Source organism: Zosterops lateralis (assembly GCF_965231275.1).
Source record: "Zosterops lateralis genome assembly, chromosome: 2".
Classification (NCBI taxonomy): Eukaryota; Metazoa; Chordata; class Aves; order Passeriformes; family Zosteropidae; genus Zosterops; species Zosterops lateralis.
In genome coordinates this window covers 96,622,980-96,635,527 of record NC_139763.1, presented here as the reverse complement: position 1 = coordinate 96,635,527, position 12,548 = coordinate 96,622,980, and the positions used below count along the sequence as shown (strand labels likewise).

The following is a 12,548-nucleotide window of genomic DNA, read 5'->3' as shown; positions in this document are numbered from 1 at the left end:
TTTCCTGTACTTAGAGAATACTGGTGCATATGTGTCACATGGATACTTGAAAGTGCCTGTTTTCTACCAACACAGAGGTTGAGTATTGGCTGCTTCAGGTACTACAGCTAAGAACTGACAATGTTCTTCTTTCAGTGAAAGCCTCTCAAATTCACACTCCCATTTGTATCACTTCTGAGTGCAGCACACTGGAAACCCTATTAAATATCCTGCTAAAACAAGGTGCTTACACCTTGTCCTGATAGACTGAAAAGAACTGAGCTCATGTCAGCTCTTCAGCTGAGTTCACCAAAGTAGCTTGTAATAGATTTTCATCCATCCTCTCCATATGGGATTCCAAGGGAGGAGAGTTTAGACCACAAATTCTGGTACCTGTTGCAAACTGCACTTTGCCTTTCTCAGATGTAAGTGGTCGGCCCATGAGAGTCCTGCACTACTTTAATCCTCCAAAGGTAGTATTCATTTACTCCTGTGTGTTGAACTAGTAGAGGGAGTGAAGGAAAAGAGTTAAAACAGTTATTACAATTTAGAAGTTGGAGCCCAGCACTGGCCATGGGTTGCTGAGTATGGGGGAAGCACTAATCTAACACAGGAGACTTGGCTCAAATGGTAAATTGTTAATTTTTTAATATTTATTTTTCAACAAATAAACCTTCATTTCACCTTGTGCTCTGTGGCTTGTTTCTTAGAAGTTCCAGTGCAGCATGTACACCAAAATGCAGTGAAAAGTACAGACCAAAAATACTTGCTGATACAGAATGCCACTGAGTGGAATGCTGGGATCTGGCTTTTGAGGGAAGGATGTTTCAGGGCTTGGCTGAGCATTTATTTTTCTTTATAAAACACACAGCAAGTTCACATTGCGGAGAAGCCAAAATGTAAAAAAAAAAAAAAAAAAAAAAATCAACCAAAAACCCACAAAACCCCCCACCAAACCAAAAAAATGTGGGAACAGGAGGATTGCTGAACAGGAATAAGAGGTAAGATGTTTTTGGGGGACATGTGGTTAGCTAGAGCAAGACAAAACCTTCTCTCCTTCCCATTTTTGTACTTTGAATTTTCTTGTGGCCTTACAGCTATTTCATGCTGCTGGAAAACTAAAAACTTACCAGTGAAGGCTGGTAAGCTGCTGCTTTTTTTTTTCATCCCAAGGAATAAAAAGCATAATTTATAATTTCTTTTTATATTAAAAGATGTCTTCATTCAAAAAACCCTCCAAAATCAAAAGTACAACATGCTTGACTGCTTTTCCAGCCAGTATTTTAAAGCCATCTTTCACAATCAGTTTGTCTCTAGCAAAAGCAGCACAGTAAGGAATGTTTTCTCTGCAGTGGATGGGAGCTGCCCTCAGTGGCAATAATGCATTCAAACATTGAGCAGTCTTCTGGGAGACTGGGCAGGACGACTCAGTGCAACAGGTTTTCCAACTCGACTCCCCTAAGCCTTTTCCAGGCAGCAGAATTAAAATCCACTCAGACATTCTGTTAAGGAAGAGGTATGGAGAGCAAAGGTGTGGCAATGTGTGAATTATTCTAACAACACAGTAACCCATGTCACTTCAGCAATGAACAAGATTTGCCATGAGGAGAATTTAATACACAGATCCAGACAAAACACATGAACCAAAAGCTGTTACAGATTCTTCTATAGGAGCAGCTCTCCCTGGCAGCTTCTTGTGGTGTTCTGAGTACTGCAGAGTAGAATTTGGCCTGTTTTGATCAGTCTGTTAAATTTTAAGCTTCCCAAGTTAGAAGTAGGGCATTCAAGGACTTAGGTTAAATCATATACATCTAAAAAGGACAGAATGAGAAGAATCACGCTTCTAGATTTTCTGATAATTCACTGAAAACTTCATCATGCCAAAGCTGACTTGAGAGGGAAAACAGCCCTCAGAAAGTAACTAAAACATTATGATGCATAAAAATCAGTGTTAATTACTGTGTTGAACTGATTTCACCTCCATCTTTATCATAAAACACTATGAAATACTTAAGTATGAGAGAAGATACAAAAGTTGTATTTCAATCATATTAGAATTGCACCAAGTTTATTGTTAAGTGGTGCTTTCTTAATTGGCACATTTTGGCAGTAAATTGTGGAGCAACTACTAAGGAAATACTTCCAAAGATGAAGGCAACAGCCATTGTGACAGCTGAACCTTCCCTCTTCACCCAGCTTCACTTTTTCATCTCTACACCATAGAGATCACAACGCTTCTGGCTTAAAATAGGGATTTGTTGACGTATTTCTGCAAGTTTCTTTAGATCTGCAGGGGAGAAGAAAAGAGTTAAGAGAACAGCAGCCAAAAAAGAAAGGTCCTGACTTGCTGTGAGGTAAGACAGGGAAAACAGCAGCTTTGATGGAGAATGGGGTGGTAGGGCACTGCAAGAGAGCAGCCAGGGCTGAAGGAAGCCTCAGCTTTGCTCTATCCTAAGGTGGCAGCTTCTTCCTAAGAAAGTGATTTAGAGGGGTACAGCTATAGAGTATTATACAGAGAACAATACAGGCAAGTGCTGCTGGTTCTTGCTCTAACCCAGCAAAGGTGGTCAAGGCAGAGGAATGCTGCAGCATCTGTAGTTCCATGTGTAAGGCCACAGACTTAAAAACTGTCTCTCCTTAGTGTCATGACCTGTACTCCAGAAAAAAAGGGGGGGAAAAAACAAAAACAATTTTCCCCTTACCTATATCTGTGTATACAACTGTTTCCTCAGCCCCAGCTTTGGCTATGACTTCACCCCTGCAAAATTAAGCACATTTGTTTACAGGATTAACAGACTGGTCTCAAGGCATCAGTCCAGTTACTGCTGTTTGTACAAAAAGGAGTTCCTACCATTGATACTTACAGCTGTAACGACAGGGCTGTCCTAAAAATAGCATCATAATCCAGAACTCTGGCATGATAGAAATGGCTTCCAGGCTTTATATATGGCACTTTTTATATGTGATATATACATACTTAACATAAGTGTCTTTCAAAGATCAAGAACTGTGGTAAAAAACACTCGGAGAACCGCTGCCTGTGAGCATGCAACATCCCTCAAGGGGAAAGGAACAACCACCCTGGCAAAGATGAGCACTTTCACCTCTGAAGATCCTACTGGCTTTTAATAGTGTACTTTTACTCTGCATGAACTACTGAACACAATCACATCTCCCCCAAGTGTTCTGTCAATGCTTTCATCACATTAAGTTAAAAGCTCAAGACATAGACAAAATTTTTCTTACTGTGCAAACAACTAGAAGAGAATTATCAGTAGATTTATCTGAAAGAAAAACAACTGCCTGAAGATTTGGCCACTTTTACCTCCTGTGCACCTGCATGACTTCTGCTCAAGTCAGAATCTCTCTTCTCTAGCTGAAGACATTCTTCTTGTTTTTTTTCTTATGTCAAAGCAGGGTTGTTCTTTGAGGAAATGAGATAGTTCTGTGTAAGCCGTTTATGATGGTTTGCTTCTACACAGAGAATTACCATATGCACAGCATATAAGGGACTGAACTTCAGGGGCAAGGTGACAAGGTCAGCAGTTCAACTAATGCTAAATCCTAGTACTAAGTAGCATCTTTACTACCAAAATGAATACATACTCAAACTTGTTCTGGTTTACTTCTTTTTTTTTTAGTTTGGCTGTTTTAAATTATGATCTTGAGAATGTAGGCTCAAGTCTCATGTGTTTTTTACCAAGAATATGCACTTTTAACAGTAGATGGAAAAGTAGGAGTGAAGTGTGACTGCCAACTAAAATATTTTTTAACCCAATCAAAGGTGGTGTTTTTTTATTTTATTGAACTCACCAAGGATTTACTACAGTGCTGTGTCCCCAGGCAACATAAGATGCTTTTTCATCTCTAGCAGGAGATACAGCAGCTACGTAGACTTGATTATCAACAGCTCTGTGTTCACAGAAAAATGAAGGGAGGGGAAAAGTGAGAAGAATTGTTTTGTGTAATACCATTTAATTAAGCAGAAAAGAAAGAACCCACTCTGAAGGACAAGCTATATATCCTCTAAATGACTAGCCCAAAGTGTGAATGATACAAAGGTCAGAGAAAGAAGAGTCTGGAAAGAGAAGTCTAGCACCAGGATCCAGAGTTAGTACATAGAATATCATGTAATTCACAGGTTCATTCAGTATGTAGCAGAATTGATTGAAGCTGACCAAATTAATAAATAATACTGCATTTAGAAATCTCAGAGTCTTATTTCTACCTGTAATTAGATCACTTCCCAAATGACTACTGGCTCTTCTCTCTAGAATTTATGTGTGAAGGGTGTGTGTGAGGGCTGCTTATAAAACCATGGGAAAAGGTCGTTGAAAGGGCATAACGGGCAGGCAGGAGTAAAGGCTGAGAACTTCCTGCTTTTCTCCTTGACAGGAAAATCATTTTGGTGTCCCATGCAAGGCTTCAGGGATGGTACAGCTGCAATGGCAGATTGGGCCTGCAGCACCACTTCTGATGAACAAGTGCCATTTGGAACACAAGAAAGTTCAGTTCCATGCACCAAAACTCCTCTAGAACAGGGGGATAAGCTGTAACTGTGATCTTACCTTCCCCTTTGTAACAGTTCCCAATGAGCTGGTCCTGTTGTCATGTTAAAAGCCCCTGGATATATCAGCAGCTGGCAACCTTTGTCAAGAGATTATTAGAACCCAAGCATCATTAAGGGGAAGATGGTTTACCCTAGAGTGGCCCTTCACACTGAAACCCAAGGTGAAGTTTCATTCCATACTTCCCAGCCTCTGCCCAAAATGGAACCAAACAGAGCCTGTCCATGCATCATCCCAGGTTACATCAGCCAAGAGCTGTTGTGGGGATCCCCTCAGCTCCATCACTGCACCAGCACAGGTGGATCAGGAAGTGATGGTTACTTTACACCCTGAGAGAAGTCACTCAGATGAGTAAGAGTCATGGCCACAGGATGCATTTTGTGTTACTGGGCAGGGATAAGAGTGCCTGATCACAGGGATCACCCAGAACCAGCCCTGGCCTTAAGGCTGCCCATGTTCCCCCTTAGGTGACCCAGCCTCACCTTTCTGGCCATAGATTTGAGCCATCTCAGCAAATCTCATGTCATAGCAGATGCCCAGGCCCACTTTGCAGTATGCTGTTCCCAAAACACAAGAGACAGCAGTCATATCACCAGCACAAGTACACAAAACAACCACAAGACTCTCTGTAGCCATCCTGTTACTTTACATGGCTCACAGCAAAAGGAGGGGCTATATTTAAATGTGTGTCCATCGAGCACTGGCTATTGGTGGGGGAGAATTCATGCTTCATGATGACAGAAAGACTGTGAGAAGCAGCCTTACCTACTCTTTAAGAACAGCTATTTCCACAAAATCATGTTGTACCAGGTCTTTGTGTAACATATTCCTCTCTCGTTTAGCTGCAATTTTTTCAATTATTTTCTTTTCAATAAAAGGAAACACTCTCTGCTCTAAATGGAGTAAACTTACTATTGTGTACTTTCTTAGAGCATGCATGTGACAAGGAGAAAGTGACTGTGGCAGACAACACTCTTTGAGAGCTCAGTAAACAGACTGTGTCAGCTTTCGAGCAATATGGGGTGGGGAGGAGTAGGTATTTTGCTTTTTTATCTGAGGTGGTTGATTCAAAAAGGCTGGAATGGGATTCCTCATTTAGTTAATTGTCTCCATTATTATAACATCCTCACATGAAGCAATGTCCCAGTGTAGGCTGTTACATACTTTCTTTCCTAGGGCATATTTTTATAAGAACCATTTTCAAGTTGTAACTGCTATAAAAAATACAGTCGCTTCTCTAACAAATCAATAGAACCATTCTTAATTAAGGCAAGTGGGGTAACATTTGTTTCAACCCTTTCTACTCCTCTGTCATTTTGCAACAGTGCCTTTTTAAAAGGTTCAGAGGTGACCCAAACACTTGAAGCAAACTTAAACTGTATTTGCCATGGTTATCAAATGCCCAATCTGACAGTCTAAAAATCCACTGCTGGGCAGGAGGAGAGGGAAGAGAACTCCAGAGTGACTCTAGTGTTACTGTCGTAGAGCTCCTTAAAGAGAGGGCTTGTCTTATACTCACGTGTGTCAAACATGGAGAAACTATTTCCTGGACTCAGTGTTTCAGACTCTTTGAACTGTATCTTCCCAGGAACATTAATGTCAAATAAATGAACCTGAAATTACACTATGATTAATAACAATTACTAACAATTTCTCTGCTTAGTATTTGAGCCTCTTTAGGCATGTGTTTTCTACTGTTATCTAGACTACTCTTTTGTCAGGATCCAAAGTAAACACTGCTTAAGATTGTTAGATCCCCCAAAGATCATTTAAAGTATTTTCTTCTTTACAGAAATACACGTCTAAAGTTGAAAATACATGCAAAACAGCTAGATGTCTTCACCTAGTGATTTGTCTCTAACATTTGAGCTCCCTTCCTGTAAAACTTCTCAAGAAAATACCTTCACCAAACCATAAAGTTCCCATGACTTCAACTGTGAAGAGGCCTCTGACGGCCTGCAGCAGCCTTTATCCCTCTCCTGCAATAGAAAATGTTGTTCCTGCCTGGAGCTTCCTAACAACAGAGCTGGTTTTATTTTATTGTTTGTTCATACTTAGCACAAGCCTGCACTCATTCTGTGAGCTTGCAGACTGCTATGCTGTGACAGGTGGAAGGTAACACAGAACTGCACAAGGTGATCTAGTAAGTGATGCTAATGCAGAACCAGCAAACAGAATAAATGAATACCTGCACCACTGAGGGATTTTGCACCACCTTATTTGTTCCAAGTAACCCTGCATTATCTTTTGGCTTATCCTTGAAAGAAATAAGCTGTTGTTCACTCATGGAGTGATCCCCGTGTGCACAGTCCCATGAACAGAAACTGGGAATAAGAATGAACAGAAGATTCCCATGAAGAGAAACTGACTCTGGAGTTACAAATGGGAGGCAGTTTTCCAGCAGGCACAAAGCAATGTTGAGGTGAAGATGACAGCACGCAAACATCTACCACAAACAGCAGTGACAGCTTAACTTGGACTCTGCATATCTGCACTAATCACATGTATAGCACAAAGTATGTAAAGAACAGAATTTATTATAACAGAAGGACTAAATCCATCAGGAATCTGAGGGAAAATCCTGATCCCACTCAAACGGCACTGTGTTTTAGACTTAGGCCAGGGTACAGCGATATCCGAGTTGGACCAGGTTTTACTCTTTATCATGGTTCTCCCAGCATATGGGGAAAGCAAATTACACCTTCTATTATTTTGTCATCCTTATCCAGAACAAATCTATGACCACATTTTGAAGTTTACATGCCCCAAATAAAAGTTACATGAAATTTCATGGGTGATGCTACACAACTTATTATTATTGCAAGATGCTACTAATTTATATCACCTTTAAGTACAGATGAAAGAGTTTGTGCAACACTGCTGAGAAAACTTTTCATAACAACATTCTGCCATCTTACCTTCCTATGCTTTGCCAGCAGAGCACCATCAGGCCCAAAGACAGTACATGTATTATAGAGCTTTCCACCATCCTCTTCTGGAATGGATCCTTTGTAAAGGTGAGAACAGAGATTTCCCCCTCTGTATTATCGACATAATTTTGATCCAATGGCAGTAACAGACATTGCCCATTTTCCCCCCAGTGAGGTGGTCACTAAGAGTAAACTACCTCCAATGAGATATATGCTGCACTCCTTGGCAACTTCTGACAGCTTTTGTGTTGATTCCCCAGGGATCTTCTCTGCATACTCCTTAAAGTATTGGGTTCCATATGGGGAATTAAAGCATTCCTAGAATTAGATGGAAAAAAAGAAATTAATCCAGTAACACCACTACAATGAGATGCACCTAATTCTTCAAACTCCTCTCTACCCATGTTCTCAAACCACCTCTGGTTACAGGAGTTTAGTTTATAGGACCTCAGTAAGCAAACCAGAAAATGCCAGGAAGAGAGACTTGAACAATTGTTGAAAATACAACAGGTATGTTTGTGGAGTGCAGGCCAAACAGAACATGAGCTTACACTGTAATGCAAGCTGTAAGGCCAGCACATTCACTGCTCTGGGCTTAGCAAGAACACAAGGGATGTTCACATCAGAATGAGGAGCCAGGTTCCACACTGCTCATTTGACAAATTACAAGCTCAACAGATCCTCTCAAAACTGTGAAATGCTCATGCTTATCCTCACCTCATGATCTCTTATTTTTAAAAGGACATCTGCAAAAGCATGCATTTCTCTTTGTTTTGCTAAAACAACCCTTTAAACACTATTTCCTCACAACTGAACAGTGTCCTCTGCCTTAGGCCCTAGTTAAAGATTTGCCATCCCTCAGAACCAGGCATGTAATCTTTACACAGTCAGACTAACAAAGTAGTTTAGATGCCTAAGATAGGTGGGCTAGTGGTATTTGAGATGCCCAAGATATGAGGAACTTTCACTCTGTTACACTCTGTGAGGACGTGAGACACCCCACCCTACACTTTTTTTTTCCCCTGAAGGCCATGGATGGACCATCAAACTGTGGCAGCAACTTCTCTTCTGAGAGAAAGGGACTCCCAGCCCAGACACCTCCATTGTTCCCTTTGCTCATCAGAAGTGACAAACATACTCCACCCCCTCAAAGAAAAAGGGAGAGAAAAAAAAAAAAAAATCAATCTGTGACTAGCACAATAAACATTTCTGCTTTATCTGCTCAAGCAAAGTTCTTAACAACTGAGTACGTTCTACTGAACTGGAAGTAATGAACCCAAGCTGGAAAGGTTTTTATTTTTTTTCCCCTATAGAGGCACTAGGCCATCAGATACCAGCTAACCCACAGTACAATCCGTAGATGGAAGAAGTAGGAAGGGAAGTCTCTGCAGGCTGTCAAAATGAGCTTCTCAGGCTTTTGAAATCTGGGCTGAACTCCCAAGAAATGAAAGCAAAGCCAGCTGCCTCCATCTTCACATATTCAGTTTGAGTTCCTTTTCTTTATATAAAGTTACTAAAGCAAACAACAAACCCCCAGAGAAACAAAACAGAGAGAAGACAACATCTCATGCCCGTGCCCTAAAGTCAATGCAAAATATATCTCCCAAAAGTCTGTGAAATGCCTTGCCCATGTTTAATAACTTGTATTTTAAAAGCATAAATCATTGTTGGCAAAGTGAGCATCTTAGCTAAATAAGTCTGGAAAATTCAATGTTTGTACGCATTATGAAACCAGTAAATATAATGGATTCTCTACACAGGAGGCCCAGGCAGAACACACAATGGTCACATTTGCAACACAAAAACCATGTTAGCACAGAGGAGCTGGGAAGGTTGCTCAATGCTTCCCCCATGACAGCAGGAGAGAAAACATTCTGTGTGTAAAACTGAGACCCAAAGTTCACCCAGAGATGAACTTTGCACTCCCGTGTCAGATGCTGCAGGGTGCAGGAGTAACACAAATACCTCCATGAAGGGAGGAGAAAAGCTCAAAGCTGCACTGGGAAGCTCACCCTGCTGCCAGCACACCCATTAAAGTCCAGCAAAGTAATTATGGCTGAAGTTCAAAAAATAAGTCAGAAGTGACTGATCATTTTAAGTGGCTATTTATGGTTCTACACATGGAAGTCACAAGAGAAATGTGTCTAAATCATAATTCAGCCACAAATGACCTGCTGGAAATGTTTTAAGTCTGTTTTGTTTCTCATGTATCTGGAATTCTTACAGCAAGGAGAGCTACCGTGTACCTACTGTCTTTCACTTCCATGCCAACATTTTTTAGCTGAAAATTGTCTTTTTCTACATTTCTTCAGCAAAGATTCAAACTATAGTGTCACCTACCTGAATACAGAATATATCAATGATACCATTGCCTAGGATTTAAACCAGCAAAAACTTTACCAGAATATTATACTACAAAAAGATCAACCTGTTTTTTGTTTCCCTTTTCATTCCCTACCTCTTAGTGTGCTGCCAGATACACCACCTGGGATTTTTAGCTTCATTTTGAAGCTTTATACAGCATCTAAGCTGTCCTGGGAGGAAGAGGAATATATATTGCATTAATAACAGCAGGAAGAGGTTTTGAAGCATTTGAAGCATAAGGCCTAAGTAGGCCATGATCTTTACTCACAGGCAGAGCCACAAGTTTTGCTCCATTAGCTGATGCTTCTCTCACCAGTCCACAGGCTCGTTGGAGATTATCTGATTTAACAGCAGACACATGAAGCTGGATAAGAGCAAGGCGGAAGGCTGATGGCAGAAAAGAAAAAAAATTATTCATCAGAATTCTCCCAGGAAAATTCCAAATTTGAATTCAGTAACGAGCATTGAAGAAAACAAATGAGTGTATATATAAATATATGCACAAACCACTACCAACTCACTCTGCAGCCTGACTCTGGAAATGGTCTCTTAACACAGGGAGAGCACTGAAACCCAGGACTGCCAACAGGAGCCGTGCATGGCCACCACCCTGCAGAGATCCCAGAGCTCCTGTGCCAGCAACACCCAGTCCATGTTCTAGGGGAAGGAGGCATGGTACAGAAAGGGAGAGCACAGGTCCCCTCAGCCCCTCCTTCCCAGGCTGCTGCCCACTGTGGGAGCCCATCCTCTTGTTGCACACATTGCCTAAAACATCACTAGCACACCAAAAGACTGGATAATCCCAAAAGCACCTAATAAAAGAATTGCTTGCTTTTATCCCTCAAATCACACCTAGTCTAGGAAATGGCTATAAAAACCAAGAAAAGTTAACATTTTTCCTGATCCTTTCTTAGCAAACTGGTTTCTGGCCAAGTTGCAGGTGTTATCAACAGCTTCTACTCCCAGTAAGCAGGATATACATGCGCAGGGTCTCCAAGCAGCCAGGTTTTGTGCACACCCCTTGGACTTCCTTCCATTAACCCCCAAGTACCCCAGTGTTGTAGGGAAACACACCCTGATCAGGTAGAACTGTTTCCTTTAAAACAAACACAAACCAACCAACCAATCCTCTCTGGCTTTATTAAAAAAAAAAAGTATCCCAGTTTCATAGCACCTCTTCTGTCTGGAAAATTCACCCATCATACAGTCAAATATCACAATGAGAAAAACACAAAGCTGGAAGCAAGACAGTCCCAGTGGTCAGGGAACCTGGAAAAACCGATTCAAGTGAAGATGAGACTGGGTCAGGAGCAGTCGAGATACAACTTTTTTCCCACTTAATTCTCTACTTCAGTAGCTAAGGGGCTAATTTCTAGAGGTTAAGCAAATTATTAACTGCTCCCTTTGCCACTCCACATGTGAGAAACTTTTACTGCTGGCTCTGTTGGGCAAACAAAGCTTATCTGGTATTCTGAACAGATGTAACCATCAGTTCCAGATCCCCTGATATAATCATACTAGGGATGTGTCAAAAACTTCCCAGTATTTGTGGAATGTGTCTTAGTTCAGACAAGTCGGCTACTTAAAGATTTACATTTCAATGTAAAAGAAAAAAAAAAAAAGAAAAAAAAAAGGCACTAGGAAAAAAAAAAAACCTCATAATGTTTAAAACACCAAGAAACATAAGTAAGGTAATTATTTTCCTATATATAAAAATAATATATGCCTCAGGTTTGGAGTTTGATAAGGTGCAGAACTGGAGCTCAGCCACAACATCACACATGCATTTGTGCCACAGTTTCGTTTACAAACATTCAGACGTGGAAGCAGCAGGAATGCAGAGAACCGTGCAGTAGAGCTGTAGAGACACCTCTGCTCCCAGCCTTGACCAGCTGCCTCAGAAACTTCTTTAAAAGCAATTCTCAGGATAAGCCCAAAGCAATGTAGGCCACAACCGGGTAAAAGCGCATCGGAGTAAAATACTGGCTCACATTTGTACCACTACATTATAAAACATGCTCGGTTTTTTTTGTTTTAAAGCGCCAGAAGGAAGCACGCTCAGTCTATCCGTATTCCTGGAGGAGCTGAGCCCTGCAGGGCGAGCACTGAGCCCGCTCTGTGCCCGGCCGACCCCAGGGCAGCTCCTTTCCCTGCACGGGCTGTGTCGGCGCCCTGCACCGAGGCCCTTCCCGGCCTCCCCGGGGCCGGGCACTCCGGGAGGAGCGGAGCACCCGGGACAGCGCCCCGCGGAACCTTTCCCGGCCGGGCGGGGTCGGCAGGGCGGCGGGAGAGGGACGGAAGGGCTCCCACTCACAGGCCATGGCTCCGCCGGCCGCCCGCATGCCCGGCGCCGCGCGGGGGCTGCCGGGACTGCTGGGAGCCGCCCCCGGCCCGCCCCGATGGCGCCGGGAGCCGCCCCGGGCACCCAAGGGCCGGGATGAGGCACCGCCGCCCCCGGCGCCCAAGGGCCGGGATGAGGTATCCCCGCCCCGGGAGCCCACGGGCCGGGATGAGGTATCCCATCCCCGCCCCGCCCGGCCTGCAGAGAGCGAGCAGCGCTCCCCCGGGCCCCTCCAGCGCCGGCAGCGACAGCGGAGTCCCCAAGAGCCTCCCTGCCCTGCCCAACGACCCCTGGCAGCCTTAAGTCCGCCAAGGGACCCGTGCCAATTTACAGGTAACTCCTTCACCTGGAACATCCCCGTCTTTC

At 42.7% G+C, this 12,548-nt stretch overlaps 1 protein-coding gene across 1 annotated transcript; it reads right to left on the bottom strand.

Moving 5' to 3' along the window:
• Positions 1-610: 610 nt before the first annotated feature.
• NIT2 (nitrilase family member 2) lies at positions 611-12,240 on the bottom strand. Its single transcript, XM_083884639.1, has 10 exons — positions 12,156-12,240; positions 10,110-10,228; positions 7,675-7,795; positions 7,466-7,554; positions 6,067-6,160; positions 5,030-5,104; positions 4,548-4,626; positions 3,793-3,891; positions 2,682-2,737; positions 611-2,266 (listed from the first exon to the last, which is right to left on the bottom strand). The coding sequence occupies exons 1-10, from the start codon at positions 12,181-12,183 to the stop codon at positions 2,178-2,180; spliced, it is 849 nt and encodes a 282-aa protein (XP_083740765.1). The 5' UTR covers positions 12,184-12,240; the 3' UTR covers positions 611-2,177.
• Between the last annotated feature and the right edge of the window lie 308 nt (positions 12,241-12,548).